Raw genomic sequence first — 18,993 nt, 5'->3', positions numbered from 1 at the left:
ATGGCATCGCTCTAAAGTCTTCTATTCACTACAGCCAGATAATATCTCTCCTTTCTCAGAATGTCTAAGATGAGAGGCTGGCAAGTGACATGGTGGCTAAGGCTCTGGACTCCCATGTGGCCAACAGCAGTTTGAGTCCTGGACCTGGTGACTTGCTTTCTCACTTTCCCTTTCTCTGTGTCTCTCTCTAGTCAAATTAAAAAGTAATAATAATGATAATAACAAATAAAATAAAAATTCTTTTAAAAAATGTCTAAGATGAGCTATGTCCCTGGACATTCATGTTCTATTTGTGTTTTCTAAATTATGCAAATTTTTAACTTGCCCCACTGTCTCTGTTGACCATACTCGAGTCAGGTATCTCTAAGCCTTCTTCTCAATGAGACCTGAACTCTGGCCTATAAGGACTTTCAACACAAATTATTTTATCCACCCTCACACTAAGAGACTTAAGCAAACACTAGCATGGGTCTAGCAGGACAAGGCCCTGCCCCAAGATGAAGACCCAGCTGCCTTGAAATGCATGAGAAAACTCAAAGTGGCCAAAAGAATTCATGTTTGATCCTGCCAACACCTGACTTTAGGCCCCTTATCTCCCTTTCTTAGAGCATTTATTTATTAAAAAACAACCAAAAAAAAAACAACAAAAACAACAACAACAAAAAAAACGGATGATTACAAATACTCCCTGTTGAGATGTACATGTGTCTCCTATCACCCAATGATGTCTTCTCAAGGATCTGAGAGTCCTCCCTTGAAAATGTTATCTTACAAGATGGGCGCTCTGTCTCCTGTCTTTGGGAGAGGGCAAGCCTACCTTTGATAAGCACCAGTTAGCAAACCCAAATGGCCCAATCATGGTGACCATCGACCGCTCTAACTGCTCTGCTGTAATTTTCCACCTCCCGATTCCATTTGCGGCCTTGCTCACTCCCTCTCCCTGTTCTCTGATTCTCCCTTTAGTCATCTCTGCACGAACTGGAACTGAGCTCAGCCCTTCCCGTTGTAGCAGTTACTGAATCCCATGTGTGTTTACTATTTCGCACCAGGAGCCCAGCTTTGTTTACCTTGACACCTTTTAGGCTACCCACTCCTTGAGACAATGCAGCTTTCTCCTTCTAAATATTTCATAGCATTTGGCACAAGTGATAAGTACTCAGCTTTCAGACTGAGAGACATTTCCAACCCCAAGCAGTTCCCATACCTTAAAAAAAAAGGGGGGGTCTTCCTCAAAGCATGGTAGCAATAACTATTTTACAACCCTGAATTCCTACTTATTTTTGCTACCTATCTATTGCTAGTTCCTTCTCAAACACAATTTCTGAGAAAGCAGAGTTAAAGGAAGGCCACTCATGTGTCTGCAGTTTCACTAAGACAGACTGGAGGCCTCCCGGGGCATCTCACCTCATCCCCCTTGATTTGCTGTGGCCTCTTCACCACCTCCTTGGCCAGGTGCAGCACTGTGTCAGTCTGCAGAGTGCTGAGTGCACAGATCAGGTCCACCAGGGTAAGCTGCGATGCACTTGCCACCGGGACAATCTGTCAAGAAAAAAAAAATTCCTAGAAAGCTGAAAGAAAGGAAATTGTAGATAATGAACAAAAAGTATTCTATAGTAGTTGTCTCTGGAAAAAATATATTTTAATCTTTTATTTTTAAAAAAGAAATTACTAGAGGGCATGTGCATGGAGCATAAAGAGGGAGAGGGAGAAAGCACTCCCCACGGCATGGCCCAGCCATGATCCATCTCCTCCATTTCTCCATCCTGTCGGGATTCTGGGCATATACACACACGTGCCTAGGGTGTTTTCCAGTCCACTGAGGCTGGACGCAAACTATGGTTGGCCATGTGGAATCTGGCTCTTTTAACTGCTAGATTACAGGCTGGTACTGTTTCAATCTTTTAAATAAATGCATATTTCCTGGTGAACTGGGTGAAGCTCCATCAGTGGGAGCAGAGTGAGTTAAGCATTTATTTAAAGAACACTTCATTTAATTTTATTTATTATTATTTTAAAAATTTGAGAAGAGAGAGACAGACAATGAGAGGGGGGGTAATGAGAAAGGAAGTTGCCAAGTCTGGGGCTCAGACTGTGCCTGGCCATGTGAGAATCGGGCGCCTTTACCACTCCGTCACCTAGAGCCCCAAGCTAAGCATTTAAGCACAGTAATATTCGGTATATGTTATGAGTCAAAAATCAGAGGTATAATCAATGATTTGGCAATCATGTTGGCATATTTGAATTTAAAAAGCATTTTAGAAACAGACTTAAAGTAAACAAGCTGGCATGAAGACAGAACCAAAATATAAGGACAGGAAGAAAAAAATAATAAATCTGGCCTTGACAGGAAAGCCCCAGTGTGGGAAGCACATTTTGAAGACAAAGGTTTGCATAATGTGGTCACAGGGACTTGGAAGAAAGCCAGCTAACATCCGGGTCTGTGTTGGAAAGGCCCTGCAGCTATGAAGGAGAGTGGCTAGGGGCAGCCATTTGCTCTACCTCCAAGAACAGACACTCAGGTTGACCACGCATTGATTAAGCGTTGAGAGTGTCCTGGAGGGGGGCAGACCCATCCATAGGAACTACAAGACAGGGGCCTGGGCAATTCAGGGAAAGAACAAAGTAAGAGGAATGTGTAGGTTTTGTGGAAACAGGTAAACCAAGCCCCACTCGGCCTCGAACTGAAGTTGTCTTTGGTCACAGGGGTATGATAGTTCAGTTTTCCTTATTACCAGACAAGTTTATTTTAATAAATTCAAAAAGCAATTAACATGGTACTACAACCATGAAACACAGAGGTCTTCGTGGCTAGAGTGGTGAGTCATTTAGGCCAGCTGGTAGGTTCATGATGAATGTGGGTTTTTTTCTTTTTTTAGAATTTTACCATAAAGAAGTGTGTGTGTGTGTGTGTGTGTGTGTGTGTGTGTGTGTGTGTGTATGAGAGAGAGAGAAAGAGACAGAGAGAGAAAGTGAGAAATCACTACATTTCCTACTCCTCCATTCTCCTCTCAGGGTTTTGGACATGCATGCACATGTGCCTGGCATGGTTTTCAAGCTACTAGGTCCAGGACTTAAACTTTAGAATTCACCATGTGGGATCCAAGACCTTAACCACCATGCTACCTGCTGGCCCCATGGATGATTAAATTCTTTAAAGTGTAAATATTACATACACTCTTGTATGTACATTAGATACAAAAAAGTTAGACAGAAATATCAGATGCACATTAAAGATATGCATCTTATGGTTAAGACGTTTAAAAAAAGATACAAAACTGAGAAAACAGAAGTCAGAGGTGAAAGGGCATATTCAGTATCTCTCAGAAGTCTTAGGCACTCTAATGGGAAGGGCACATTCAAACCTCCCCTTCCAGTCCTAAATCTGGTGGCTTGCCTTGTCACTTTCCCTCTCTCTGGTCAAGTTAAAAAAAAAAAAAAAGAAAGAAGAAAATTAAATAAAACAATTCTTTAAAACAACAACAACAACAACAAAAACCTCCCCAGATGTCTCAGGCATTTTTTTTTTTTTAGGGATTAACCCTTGGACATTTGTCCCCCAACTGGGCTGTTTAGGAGGGAAGGCAAGGTCTCCCGGCATTGTGGTGGGTGGGGAGGGGGGTCCAGGGTTAGAATGGTCTGGCTGGTCTGGGGTGGGGAGGGGTATGCTCCAGTGGGAAATTTCTTGGGCTCAGAGGAAGATTTCCATCTGAAAGGATGGAAGAAAGGGTGACTACCTGATCTTACTGCAGGTGGCTGACTTACCCGGGAGACAACAACTGAACAGCCCAGAAGCTGTAAAAGGTCACCTGGAATCCTATTTCCAGACCACCTAAATTATCCGTCCTAAATCCCTTTTCTTTAGGAGTTCCTAACCCCCACCCTCTGGACAGATGCAACTCTCTGCATCTGTCCCTTTCCTCCCTCAGCAAGTGAAAATCTTTTCTATACAGTCACTCTCTGAGTCTGTGAATTCTTGCACAGTTTGTGACACAGGTCACCTTAACAAAAGGTGGACTCCTCCCTGCCCAACCACAAAAAGCTCTAAGTGCATTAAGACACAGCATTTAAAATGGAGAAACTGAGGGTGGTCTAGTGGCTAAAGCGCTGGCCTCCCACATGACCAATCATGATTTAAGACCCAGACCTAGCAGCTTGAAAATCACACCAGGTGCCTGTGTGTGCATACCCAAAACCACAAGAGAATGGAGGACAAAGGATTAAGGTGTGGTCCTCCTCTCGAGGAGTGACTTCTTACTTTTCCTCTCGCTGACTCTCTCCGGTGAGTGCACACACCGTGACAAAAACCTAAAAAATAAAATAGTGAAACTAATTCAATAGTTTTCCATGTTGACCTTCACTGTCACCTTCGATCAGAGTAAGTTTAGTCCTTTAGCTTTTCTTTTTTCATTCATTTTTAGATTTTTGCCATAGGGCATGTGTGCTCACCAAAGAGGGAAAATGAGAAATCACCCCCTAGGAGGGTGGTTATTCGGCAATTCCTTCTTCTCCACGCTCCTGCTGGGATTTTGGGCAGCCTGGCATGTTTTTCAAGTTGCTAGATCTGGGACTCGAACCATGCAGTTGGCCATGTGGGATCTAGTGCCCAAACCACCAAGCCATATACTGGCCCTTTACCTTTTTAATTGCCAGAGGGTATGTGCCCTCCTCCAAGAGACAGAGAGAGAGAAAGGGAGAGGGCGAAAGCATTCCCCAATGGGTGTGGAATGCCACAATCCCTTCTTCATTTTTCCATTTTGTTGGTATTTGGAGCATGCAACACAAGTGCCTGGTGTTTTCAAGCTGCTGGGGCTGTGATAATTAATCACTAGATTATGGGGGGAGACCAAGTCCTTTAACGTTTTAACTTTACCTTCATCTTACTGTGACGCTGAGCTTTCTTCCTGCTCCACACTGCTGCAACAGCAGCTGTTAACTGAACCCCAAGATGAGCTGTCAAGGGGTTTAAGAAATCCAAAATTTTTTGTCTTATGGTCTAGAAAACAAGAAAGAAAAGTTATTGCCTAGTAGTATCAAGGCCATCAGGCACATACGGAATATATACTCAGCCACCACCTACTGAAAGCAAAGCCCATTGGGTTAGTGTCCCAACACTGGGCAGAGAGGTTTCGTGGCTGGGTAGACCCTGGGAAGAGAAGGAATAGGAGCTCTTCTTGAAGGGGTTGGAGATGACAGGGTAGCCTGCTGCTCCCGAGAAAGCATGGTGAGTGGCCAGCTGGAGGAGTATGGCTAGCTGAGCTGCCCAGGAGTCTGGGGGAAGGATGATGACTCCTACCCTTGGAGAGCTGGAGCAGGGTGGGGTCTTCATGGAAGCCACACAGTGCTCTGCAGAGAGGAGTAAGTGAGGGGCAAGCAGGCGGCTGAGTCAGCGCTATGTGCTGGCTATGCCACAGCCTCAGCTTGTCTCCAGCAGGAGAAAAAGGACTTTTCTTTTCATCAAGAAAAGCTGTTTTTTTAATTTCCAGAAGTACTGAACTGATTTTATTACTCAGTCAATTTAAAATAAACCTGTAAGGCAGGGGAATACCACTCAGTCCCTTTTGCTACTCGCACTTTTCAGTTCTGAAACTCTCTGCCCTATAGCTCTTCCAGTCGAGCTCCCTACTGAAGTTAAAGCCTCTCAATCCGGGTGGGTCTCAGGTCGGCCACTCTGCCTCAGGGACACCCCCTGCCCCAAGCCTAGACTAGGGCAGGTTCTCTCTCACACTTGGTCAGAGTGCCTCGTGTCTCTTTGAAGCACTCCTCGTTGTTCCACTGAGGTCAACGGCTGTCTCTGCCTTGGGGGACAGGACCCCAGCTGCCCCATACACTGGCATATGAACGGCCTGGAGCATAGCAGCACATACATGGCTGCTGAATAAACAGATGGCTGAGCACCCAGCGTGCCCTTGTCACTCACAGATATGTTATCCTCAGCCTGGCAGGAAGCTGAACCCTCCACTACCACCGGGGTTTTTGCTTCAGGGAATCTCCTGGTCCTGCTCCATGGTCCTCATCTTCAGGAGGGTTAGCAGTGAGTGCTCAATAAGCACTAGCCGCTATTGTAACTAATCTTTCTATCAGACTATAAAGTAGGAGACTAGCAACAGCTTCATTTTACAGATGAAGAAACTGAGGCTCAGAGAGACTGAGTACAGAATGGTTTTCAGAACCCTTGTTTTAGAACAAGTTCCTACACCAGTTTGAAATACAGCAGGATTCCTTTCCTCAGCACCTTTGGACCTAAAAAAAAAAAACATCCAGGAGGCCACCTAGACACTGTAATCCTGAATGCAGAGGGCCAGGGCTACCAGGCACTGTGTGTGAGCCCCGAGACCATGCCTGGTCCCTGGGCACTCAACTGACCTCAGATACCCACACACTAACAGGGAGCACAGGGAGCACCCCAAGCCTAGAGCTTTCCGAGACAGCCTGAAAACCAAGGGAGAACAAACAATAAACGTCCTGGGTCATGCGCTTCTGGTCCAATAAAAACCTTAACAGCACCCTAACATTCCGTGCTGATGTGCCCACGTGTCAACAGCACCACTAAACACAGAACAGACATGTGTTCTGTCCGTGTGGTCTCAACAGAGATGCTCTAGAGTCAGGTGAGGACTCTAATTTAGGAACCCCACCTCTGACCGTCAGAGATTTTATTTTTAAGTAATAATAAGGCACAGGGGGGGAAGTAAGAAAATAGTCTGAAACCACTCATACTCCTCTATTCCATGTATAGGTAACTTTTCTTTTCTTTTCTTTTTTTTAGGGATATTTGCTGTAGGGTGTTTGTGCTTGCGAGAAATCACACCCCCGGGGTGGGGGGTGGTAGTGGCCACACCACAATCCTTTCTCCTCCAGTCTCCTCCCAGGATCTTGGGTACACACGTATACACACATGCACACACACACACACACAGAGCTTGAGTTTCAAGCGGCCAGGTCCAAGACTTGAACTGTGGTCAGCCATGTGGGAGTCCAGCAACGTAACCATTATGCCATCTGCTGGTCCCGGAAACTGACTTGGAGATTTGTACTTCTGACTCCTGGGGTGGGTCTCATGGAGCACATTTGTCTATTTAGGTACACATTCCTATACATGTTCATTTTTGATGGGACAATGTAAGGCAAATAACAAAACCACAGAGAAAGGCCTCTCACTTTGGTGGTTTTAAAGTAAACAGAAGACGATCCCTTTGTGGCTCCAAGGAGATCGACGGGTCTCTTTTGAGTCTCTTCTTTCCTGAGAACATTCCAGAGAAGGGCCATGGTATTAACGATTCGAGGCAGTTCTTCTCCTGTCATTTCGCAAGTTGGTTGGATCACTTATGGCAGTGGTCTAAAAGTGAAAACGAGCAAGTGAGGCTGGCTGCGTCAGTGGGGCAGTTCCCCTGCTTAGCCTGAGCGGTTGGACTCTCCTCTCAGCAAGACACACACATGGTGTCTGCAAACAAGATATTTCCCTGTGCTTTTCTTTCAAAGAGAGAACGTAGTTGAGTCCCAGGCTCCAAAGTATTAACTTTTCCTGTCATGCCACCAAAGTATTAGATGTAGTCTAAGACTGAATCTCAGACAGGAGAGAGCAACTAAGAGCCTCAGTGTCTCCCAACTCAGACTTTACCAACTCCATGACAAGTGAAAAAACACGTGGACAAAAAATGAACATAACCCTAAAATAAAACACATGGCTTTATATTTATCCCATATGGTTACTGATGGGACAATGGAAAAGGGCCAATAAGAATAAAATCAATTTGCATCACTTACATAATTTGTGTTGCTTGCACAAATACATTCCCATACATATATACACATACATACATTTATACACACTTGTATCACACACATTTGCATATATACCTGAATCATTTACGTACTACATACATTATATAACACACACATACACCTGCACTCACACTTACAGCACATATACACGCACAGATTTGCATACATATTTGCATCACATACGCACATAGGTTTGCATTCCACATAATGCATCAACTTGCATACATATTTGTATCATTCTTGCACACATTACTTACACACACTATATACATATGTAACTTATTTTAAACAGTCACAACCCAAGGCAAAACAATACAAAAATTGCCTCAAACTCAAGAAAAAAATACACACCTTTTTGTTTTGGTGGGGTTGTTCCAAAAGACAAAAATGACTAATGGTTGTGAGACCTTCCAAAAGAGTGAGTGGATAATCCGGAGAAATGTTTTCCCGCTTGGAGGTGGTGCTTTGGTGAAGAAACGAGAAACTGGTTTTGAGAATTTTTAAGAATGAGGCTCATAAAGATCTTTAATCCTATATATAAACATGGAAACCAGAGAGATGTCACTATCTTAAGTAAACTGGGGCTCTCGTAATGGAATACCATTAGGTCAGCCAGTGGCATGGTGTTTAAGGTGGCTGGATGCCAGAGCCAACTGCACAGTTCAAGTCCCAAACTCGGTGGTTGAAACACACGGTGGGTGTGCGTGTGCTCGAAATCATGAGGGGAGAATGGAGTAGAAAGGATTGCAGAGTGTCCATCCCCTCTGGGAGGTGCTTTCTCACTTTCTCTCTCTAGCGAGCGCACCATGTCCTATAGTAGATGAAAAAAATAAAAAGAAATGTCAGTAATAATGACAGGCATCCTTTGTGCTACTTTATGTTCATAAAGTCACTTTGGAAAATGATCTAAAATGTTTTAGAATTTCTGTGAAGGGAAGTCATATTTATATTTTTGTTGTGCAAAAACAGTGAATGGTAACTCACTTGCCCTGCAGCATGAAACTGGCCAGGGTAGCTGTGTGAAATTTAAAATAAAGGATCTGAACATTTCAAGCTTGACTGCCCTCTTGGCAATGGCAAACAGGTTTCTGATTAGGTTGAACTTCTCCAGCTGGCATCCATGGTGAAACAGCTGCTCACCACAAAAACCGTCATTAAAGCAATAATGATGCTCCAAGGGCTTAACATACCTGACTGAGAGTTTCACAGACTCACTTTCGTACTGTTTGACCAGCTCATCCAAATTTTTGCAAATCTGGACAACGAAGGGTGTCACTGTCCAGCCCAAGGACTTCCCGAAATATGGCAAGGAATGTGTGACCAGGCTCACCCAGGCTGGGTGCATGCCATAGCCATAGGCGGGCTGCAGCCCTCTCACCACCGCAGAGACCAGCAGCCCCTGAGAGGTGAGGGGGTGGGGCTGCACATACTGCACGGCGCTGATGGCCTGCTGGAAGTTGAGGGCCCGCTGCCACTCCCGGGACAGGTCTGGCTGGTTCTCGGCCTCCTCTTGGACTTGTCCCAAGTGGTGCTCCAGGACAATCAGCACCTGCAGGAGCTTGAGCAACTCGATCTGCAGTGGGTGCTCACTCCAGATCTGATCTTGACCCAAGTTGATAAGGCTTTCCTCAAAGAGGCTGTCCTCCAGCAGGGCCCTGCTGTGGTCAGCAGTAGCCAGCCCGTAGCGCTTCTGACTCGTGTACATGGATGCCGACAGTGAGAGCAGAACAAATTCCTGCACCTTGCACCTCTGCAGTAAGCTGTGAATGAACTCCACATTCTTCCCTTCGGAAGCCTTGGCTACTGAGACCAACTGTGTCATGATTCTGATTAACACCTCGACACTTTTGACCTGCACGTCCCGGTTGCCAAGGATGTCTCGGTGGGAGACCTTCAGGTAGCACGGGTAGTAGGAGCGCAGGAAGCTCAGGCAGAGGTAGGTAAGGAGCTCGATGAGCAGAGAGTGGGGGCACACATTGGGGGACTGGGTCTGGAGCTTCCCATAGAAACTCTGGCCAATGAGGGCTTCCTGGTGGCGAGCAAGAAGATTGGAGATGAGATTGAGGTGTGCGGTGGAGCTGGTGTCCATGCTGGTCCTGGACACTGCCTCTATGAACTCCTTTGGGTTGGTTTTGAGGACAGCCTCTAGGACGGAGAAGGCGTAGAGGACACGGCGGGAGTCATAGGGCTGCAGATAAAGCAGAATGTGCTTGAACAATGCCTCTAGAGCTTCCTGCCTCTCCTTCTGCTGCTTTAGCAGTCTGGATGTAGTGAGGGCCTGTAGCTCCAGGTCAGCCTCCTCATCACTGGACAATGACTCTGAAGCCTGGGTCCTGTCTGAGTCCACCCGCACCAAGCCTAACTTGGCAGTGGGCTTGAAGTTTTCAGACTGGAAGGTCGTCAGAAAGGCTGAGCGCTTGGGGTGCAGCCTGCCTCCCATGGGGATGGGCGCACAGCAGTTGTCCATGTTGCTCAGCTCCTGCGGGCCGTGGGATGGGGTGGAGAAGGAGGATGTGTTCTCGCTATCCGTGTGGCCGAAGCTCGTGTCTGCGGACTCGGTGTGCTCACTGCTGTCCACAGTGTCCCGGGCCATCCTATCGGGAAGGTCCACATAGTAGGGTAGGTCCTCCTCACTTAATGCACTTCTTGGGGGGCACTTCTCTGGTTCCTTCTCCACCTCGGCCCAGATGGCTTCACGGTCGACTGTTGTGAACTGGCTCAGAGGCAGATGGTCCTCGAAGCCATCTTCCTGTAGCTCGGGTACTCCACATGCCTCTTTGAAGGAGCTTTTCTTCCTGTTAAACCAACGATGCAAGTCCTCTGAAAATTACAAATGACAACTTTAGAACACAAGGGATAGCTATGGGAAATGCGCTCCAGGGAGACCTCTGCCTCACAGTCAGACAGGAAGATCGATATATATATATATATATTTTTTTTTTTGGAGAGGTTTTTGCTATAGGGTGCGTGTGCTCGCCAGACAGACAGAGAGAGACAGAAAGCGAGAAATCACCCCCTAGGGGGGATGGTCACACTGCAATCCCTTCTCCTCCATTCTCCTCTCGGGATCTTGGGCACGCACGCACTCGCGCCCGGCGTCAGTTTAAGCCACTGGGTCCGGGACGCAAACCACGGTCGATTACGTGGGAGTCCAGCGACATAGCCATTACACTAACTGCTGATCCCAGGAAGATCGATATTGATAGAATTCCCACATACAACTACGTCACCCAAGTTAGACTACGCTGCGGACAAAAGGCAGGCAGAGAACGGTAAACAGGTTTTTGGCTTCTGTTTTGCTACAGGGCACATGTGCTCATTAGAGAAACAGAAAGCCACCACCGGGGAAGGGGATGGCCACACTGCAATCCCTTCTCCTCCAATCTCCTCTTGGGATTTTGGGCATGAGCACACATGCATCTAGCATGTTTTTGAAGTCACGGGTCTAAGCCTCGAACAGTGCTGTCATCCATGTCAGTTCCTCCTGCCTTAACCAACATGCTATCAGCCAGCTGGCCCAGTAAATAGGTTTCTGAGAATGTGAAGAGACTGGAAGTTAAACTGCCATGGAAAATTTAAGCATCACAACTTTCTTGGGATGGTGATTTAAAAATATGTATGATTTTGTTCCAGGAGTTTTCTTTTACTAGATGTATCCTACACTTGAGAAAAATAAATAAATCTGTCCACAACAGGAGAAAGGTTTCAAAGCTATAAAGTTATTCACTGAAATGTCAAGTCTTGTAAAGACAGACTGGAAGGCAAAGAGAAGCTCCACAGAGGGGCTGAGTGAACAATTCAAAGCAAATATGCAATGGACCACTGTCTTTCTTTTTCTTTCTTTCTTTTTTTTTTTAAAGAGGTTTTTGCTATAGGGCGCATGCACTCGTAAGACAGAGAGAGAAAGAGAGACAGAAAACGAGAAATCACCCCCCAGGGGGATGGCTACACTGCAACCCTTCTCCTCCATTTTCCTCTCGGGATCTTGGCGTGAGTTTAAGCCACGGGGTCTGGGACTCAATCTGTGGTCAGCTACATGGGAGTCCAGTGACATAACCATTATGCCAACTGTTGGTCCCAACCACCGTTTTTCTTTAAATTGCCAGAGGGAACGTGTGCTTCACAGAGAAACAGAGAAGGGGAGGACCCCCTCCTCTAATGGAGCATGGTCACGTTGCAATCCCTTTTTCTCCATCCTCCAGCCTTTCAGGATTATTGGGCATACATGCATTTCTAGAAAGCTTTTTAAGCCTCTGGGGCTAGGACTTGAACTGCAGCTAGCCATCTGAGATCCATTTTCCTTAACCAATAAGCCATGGGGCAAGCCTATTTAGATTTTTTAATGATAAACTTATACATACTGATAGGGACCAAAGTGCAGGCTCTATTAAGTTAAAAAAAATCAAGGTACAGAACTGTATATATAGAATAAGCTCAATCTGGGGACAGTATCTCTAACACACAGCTATGGAAAAGTCTGGAAGATTTTCTGCCAATCTTTTAGCTCTACCAACTGGCATTACATGAAATTTCTACTTAGGTTTGTACTTCCTTAATATTCTTTTTTTTTTTTTTTTCTTTTTAAGTTTGCTATAGGGCACATGTGTTCAATAGAGACAGAGAAAGGGAATGTGAGAAATCGCCCCTAGGGGGATAGCCACACCGCAATCCCTTCACCTCCATTCTCTTCCTGGGATTTGGGTATGCATGTGCATGCACACAGCCTGTTTTTCAAGCTGCTGGGTCCAAGACTCAAATCATGCAGTTGGCCATGTGGGATCCAGCCACCTTAACCTCTACACCACATGACTAGTCATCTAGCTTTTTTCTTTTTTTAAATAATTATTTTATTTAACTTTATTTATTTATTTTAATTTGATCAGAGAAAGACAGAGTGAAAGAGAGGGGAAAGTGAGAAAGTAAGCCGCCAGGTCCGGGACTCTAACCACGGTCGGCCATGTGGGAGTCCAGCACCTTTAACCAACATGCCACCTATTGGTCCCATGGTCATCCAGTTTAAAAATAAAAAAAAAAGCATATAAGTACTTCTGTAATTAGAAAATACACAATGCTTTTAAATATCCAATCTCCTTTTTTTTTTTATTGCCAGAGGGTATGAGCACTGGCCAGTGACACAGAGAGTGGGGAGAAAGCACCCCCAGATGGGCGTGGGCATGCCATAATCCCATATCCTCCATTTCTTCATCCCCTCAGTAGGACTCTAGATGTGCCTGCACAAGTGCTTGGTTTGTTTCTCAAGCCACAGGGGCCAGGATTCCAACCATTGTTGGTCATGTAGGATCCATTTCCTTTAACCACTGAGCTACAGGAGCCGGTCCCCAAGTCTCCTTTAAGGGAAGTGAAAGCCACTAGGCTACAGGACTAGCCCTCATGTCTACTTGAGGAGAAGGGATTACAGCATGTCCACCCCCCTAGGGGATGATTTCTCGCTTTCTGCCTCTTTGTCTGTCTCTGTCTTTCTGGTGAGTGTACATGCCCTACAGCAAAAACCTCTCCAAAAAAAGAAAGCACTCCTGCCAGGGAAGTGCCATGCTGCAATCCCTTCATCTCCATTCTCCTCTCAGGACTTTGGGCATGTGTGCTCACACATGTACACGCACCTACTGTAATTATATTTCAAGCTGCCCTGTCCAGACTCAAGCTGTGCACTCAGTCACGTGGGATCCAACCATGTTACCACCACAACACCTGCTAGCCCAAAATCACCTGTTTTTATTGAAATATGAGTTACTAGAATTTAAACAATTTTTTAAATTGACCAATAATAATCATACATATTTATGGGTTACGACATGATTTTTTTTTTTTCTAAAGGGTGTGTGCACTTGCCAGAGAAAGAGGGAAAGTGAGAAGTTAATCCCCAGAGGATATGGCCAGGCTGTGATCCCTTTTCCTCTCAGGATTTTGAGCTTGCAAGCACAGCACCTGGGTATTTCTCAAGCCTCCGGATTTAGAAGTGAAATGCCATAGAGTCAGCTATGTGGGATCCAGCATCCTAACCACCGCGCCACCTGCTGATCCAACAATATAATTTTTGCTTTTGTTTTTATTGGGTTGTTAGAAAAGTCACGGCACATTTTTACATAGAAAAAAGAGAAAAATAAAAACATCGTGACTTTTCCGTCAACCCAATCACTTGCCAGAAAGTGTATGTCCTTGCCAGAGAGAGTCAGAGAGGGAGAAAGCACCCCCCCTAGAAAAAATGGTCACACTATAATCCCTATTCTTCCATTTCTTCACCCTGTTGGTATTAGGGGCACAGACACACACCCATACAGTCTGGTTTCCAAGCCACCAGGGCCAGGATTCAAACTATGAGCTTAGCCATGTGGGATCTGACTCACTTAACCACTAGCCCACAGGGCTGGCCATGCTTTCATATATGTATACACTGCGGCTTGATTAAGTCAAACTAATCAATGTAGCCCTCACCTCACTTAGCATTGTTTTGTGGTGAGAACATATAAAGAGTTTTTACGTTTTTGCATGTATACTCTCTAGAGAGAGACAGAAAAAGAGGAAGAGAAAGAGGAAGAGGAAGAGAAAGCAGGAGAGAAAGCACCCCCCCCCATAGGGGATGGCCATGCCGCAGTCCCTTCTCCCTCATTCTCTTCATGGGATTTTAGACACACTCACACACACACACACACACACACACACACACACACCCGCTGTGTTTTCCAAGCCGCTGGGTCTAGAACTCAAACCATTTACTTGGCCACATAGGATTTAGCACCTTAGCCAGTATGTCTCCTGTTGCCCTAAAACCTACTTTTGTAGTAAAGTAGAATGCTGACGGGCCAGCAGGTGGTGTGAGGATTAAGGTACTAGATCCCACACGGCCAGCTTTGCAGTTTGAGTTCTGGTCCTGGTGGCTTGAGAATCATGCCGGGTGCATGTGTGTACACCCAAACCCCAAAATGAAAGGGGAGGAGAGGTGACTGCAGTGTGGCCATTGCCCCCGGAGGATGATTTCTTTCTCCCTTTCTCCCTCTCTCTGGCGAGCGCACAAACCCCATACTAAAAGAAGAAAAAAATGAAGGAAGGAAGGAAGGAAGGAAGGAACTAACCAACCAACCAACCAACCAACCAACTAGAGGGTGGGAATAAGGGAAGGAAAGAAGTTGGTCAAAAGGTAGCAAGGTTAGACAAGAGTAAATTTCAGTTAGACTGCATGGTGATTTTATCTGATGATGTTTATTTCAAATTTTTCATTTTTTAAAATTTGCCAGGGGGTACCTGCACTCACCAGACAGACACAGAGAGAGAGGGAGAAAGGGAGAGAGGGAGAAAGCACTGCCTCCATGGGGAATGGTCGTGCTGCAATCCTTTGTCCTCCATTTCTCCCTCCTGCCTGGATTTTGGGTGTGCCCATGTACACACACACATACACACATCCAGTATGTTTTCCAAGCAACCAGGCCAAACTTGAACCACAAAGTTGACCATGTGAGAGCTAACTGCGTTAACTGCCAGGCCATGGGCTGGCCCCCCCAATTTTTATTTTTATTTTTTATTTAATTTTTATTCATTCATTCATTCATTTTAATTTGCTCAGAGAGAGACAGAAAGAAGGAAAGTGAGAAAGCAAGCCACCAGGTCCAGGACTTGAACCGTGGTTGGCCATGTGGGAGTGTTCAGCGCCTTAACCATCATGCCACCTGCTGGTCCCCCCAATTTATTTAATAACAGAATCATCTGGTTTTTCAGTGAAAACAGCAAGTACTCTCTAGCAGTCCTAACACTAGTTCACTAGAACCTTATATTTTCAAAGTTCCTAAGCTTAGGAAGCACTTCCATACCACATGAATTTGGCAAAACCACCCAGTGAATCCAAGTGCCCTATCACGACGGCAGCTGGGGTCCAGTCTACCTGCTCCTCCCTCCCGTGCTGGGGACCCTGTGCAGGTACTCACCCGCTGAGTTCTCCTGTTTGAGGCAGTGAATGGAGGTCCTCTGGGTCTTGGGCTGCAGGAGGAGCAGGAGCACAGGCTCGAGGATGCGCGCCACATCCCCAAGGGAGAGGGCACGCACGCACCAGCCCTGGGCTGCTGCGCTGATGGCGCCATCTGTGCAGGCCAAACTGTCCAGCACGACGAACAAGGACCTGCAGGGGAACCAGGCCACTGAGTCTGTGCTCGGCTGCTCTGGGCACAGGGCACAGGGTGTCAAACAACACGGATACCCTAGAGCACGTGACCATGCTGGGTTTACAAACTGCAGCAGGTAAGGACAGGGGGTGTCAACCTCGCTTTCATGTTAGAATCACTGGCTGGGGTAATGGGGAGATTGTAAAATCCTGATGTCACGGTCTTACCTCCAGTTGATTGTCCAGTCACAGGGCTGTGCCACAAACATCAGAACTGCCTGGCACCTAATGCCTTGTGCCTGGCCCTCGCACCTGGTGCTAAGGGATATGGGAGGGCGCTTGGAAAAAACGATGTGGAGAAGAACAAACCTGCAATAACATTCACTTTTCTTTTTTTTTTTTTTTTTTTTTTTTTTTTCCTTGGGACGCGTGGGCTTTCGAAGGGAACAAAGAATGTTAATTATAGGTTTTTTTTTTTTTTTTTTTTTTTTTTTTTTTTTTTTTTTTTTTTTTTTTTTGCCATAGGACGCATGTGCTTACCAGAGAGAGATAGAGGGAAAATGGGACATCACTCCCCCCCCCGGGGGGGGTGGCCACACTGCAATTCCTTCTCCTCCATTCTCCTTTTGGGATTTTGGGCATGCATGCACATGCGCCCAGCATGAGTTTCAAGTTGCCAGGTCTGGGACTCGATTGGCTACACAGGAGTCCAGTCTTAATCCCTACACCACCTGCTGGCCCTCCTACCTTCACATCTTAATAATGTAAGTAGTAATGACGTGACAAATATATACATGTCAGCTAGGTCTCGACCACCATTTGCACCTCTCTACAAAGTTCCCTGGGAGAAGGGGATCATTGTAAAAGCCCTACAGAAGATTCTGAGGCATGCTGGGCTTCCTTACACTCCAGCCAAATTAAATTCAGGTATTCACCTGTTTCTGGCCTAAATTTATGTAAGGGATCATGGGAACCCTGTAGAGGTCACACGCAAGTGTCGCATCTTCAACGTCACACATGCCGGCCCCCAGTCCGACACACTGATTGGCCAGGAACCTCTGCGGTGTTGTGCTATGTATGGGTGAGTGAGAATGAAGACCGCCTCACCTGTCGAAGGAGCGGTTGTGAGAGGTGACTCGGCTGCCTTGGATCTCTCGTGTCAGGTGCCAGATCACAGAAAACCGAAACAGAGCTTCCAGCCTTGTCCCCTTGATTAGGAAATAAGCAGAAGTAAAGAACCTGGTTTCATAACCAAATGCTGTTCCCAGTATTAACAGACCCCACTTCACTAAGGGGAGAGTGTCACAGCCGGGATGCAGCACTGTCACTTGTGCTGACGTTCCTCCTGGCCGGAAGGTAATGGCACACGTGCGTCCTCGCTGGATTCCAGGCAATTTAAGAAGATGCACCGTTTAGTGATGTGCACGTTCAGACTCAGCATCACCTGGTGTTCAGGGTCACATCTGAGGCCTGTGGTCTAAGACACAGAGGAGCAGGGCCTCAGTCCCCTGGGGGTGTGGCTCTAAGTGCCCTAAAGGATAAGGACACATACCTGGCTGCAAAGGAGGGTAAGGGACATTATATTCCCAATCAGTTCTCTACAACTGCCTGCTTTGTCAAACTCTCCAGAAGCTCCCAAATCACATGCAGGGAGTTTAGGTGCATTTCCCCAGGGAGCCATAATATTGACACAAACCAGTTTTAGGACTCTAACGGGGATGGCTGGAGCTTCCAGAGGTTGTCCAATACTGACAGGCTGAAAACCTCTGCTCATTAATCAGGATGTCCACTGAACCCCAAAGACTTCAGCTGGATGTCTATAAGTTTGCACAGAAAGTGATGAGGTGTTGTGGAATGGAGTTGCTGGTTGTATGGTTTGGACAATGATTTGTCCCCCAAAAGCTCACGTGTTGGGACTTGACTGTATTGTAGAAGTATTCATTGAACACTTAATCCCTCCATGGTGTCCAAAGGAGGGTCCTTTGGTTGTGATCAAGGCAGGGACCCCTGACTGAATTCTGGCATATGTAAGAGGAAACGAGGCAGGTGGAGGCCATACGGACACAGATCGTATTCTGCTCTGCTGGTATGTCTGCCTTCTGCCATTTTGTGAGGCATTTGGACTTTCCAGTCACTAAAATTTTGAGTTTTGAAAATATACCTCTATTTTCTTTATAAAGCCACCCAGCCTCAAGTATTTCTGTCAACAATGCTGGAACGAACTAAGATGCCAGCAGAAAAGACTCGCCTTGTCAGGGTCCAGGAGGGCATGGCAGATGATGTCCTCACAGATATTGGCTGTGGGAGCCAGGCAGTGTAGCCGGTAGAATAATTCCACGCAGGTGATATGGTGTTCCCGGGTCTCCTTGTTCAGCTGATTCCAAAGCACACGAGCCACCCTCTGGGACAAGGAAATGACAAGAGAAGAATATGTCAACGCAGACAGTATCTGCTCACTTCTTTACATCGATCCCATCCCAGCCCCAACATTCTGGCTTTTATCTACATTTACCATGAGAGAATCCTTCATTCCCAGAGACACATACTAACAAATGAAACAATGCAAAAAAATCCACCAGGAGTCTTCTGGGCAGCAGGCAATGTTGCAGGTTGAACTTGGAGGTTTTTGACTAGCTAAGAATACCATAGCTCCTGCCCAGACCTTAATACTACTTTTAGAAAGGGAATCAACTGCAAACTAGACTGGTGACAGAAGCATTCTTTCAACAAACAAGCAGCAAGCCTCACCCTGTACAGGCACAGGGCAGTCTAGAGATGTACTCTCTAGGAAGTTGGGTGAATGTGCAGAGGTGGCCAAGGTCATCCAGCCTGGACATACATACCACACCACTTCAGCATCTAAAGTCTGCTTGACTCGGTAACCACGTGGTATTGGCAGAGTGCTTATCAGCTTTAATTCCCCAAATCTGTCTACTCCCTTTCCTGTGCACAATGCTATCACACATACCTGCTCACTTTTAGGACACAAACCACACCCTAAATTGGGTTTCTGCATCTCCCCAGTCCCGATCTTTGCTCTTTGAATACGTGGGGTCTGCAAATGGTGACAGCCCCTACCACATCTCATGGAATAAGTGCAG

The 18,993-nt window shown here is 46.2% G+C and overlaps 1 protein-coding gene across 1 annotated transcript in view; it reads right to left on the bottom strand.

Annotated features, from left to right (window-relative positions):
- DOP1B (DOP1 leucine zipper like protein B) overlaps positions 1 to 18,993 on the bottom strand; it is a 156,093-nt gene that overhangs the window by 50,626 nt on the left and 86,474 nt on the right. Inside the window, 9 exon segments of the mRNA XM_027770948.1 lie at positions 1,405 to 1,539; positions 4,871 to 4,993; positions 7,159 to 7,294; positions 7,296 to 7,336; positions 8,134 to 8,245; positions 8,973 to 10,602; positions 15,720 to 15,910; positions 17,000 to 17,100; positions 18,141 to 18,293. Of these exon segments, the coding sequence (XP_027626749.1) occupies positions 1,405 to 1,539; positions 4,871 to 4,993; positions 7,159 to 7,294; positions 7,296 to 7,336; positions 8,134 to 8,245; positions 8,973 to 10,602; positions 15,720 to 15,910; positions 17,000 to 17,100; positions 18,141 to 18,293 (2,622 nt within the window).

Source organism: Tupaia chinensis, unplaced genomic scaffold (assembly GCF_000334495.1).
Source record: "Tupaia chinensis unplaced genomic scaffold, TupChi_1.0 Scaffold000175_1, whole genome shotgun sequence".
NCBI lineage: Eukaryota > Metazoa > Chordata > Mammalia > Scandentia > Tupaiidae > Tupaia > Tupaia belangeri.
The sequence above is the reverse complement of the archived record's forward strand: the minus strand, read 5'-3'. Positions and strand labels throughout refer to the sequence as shown.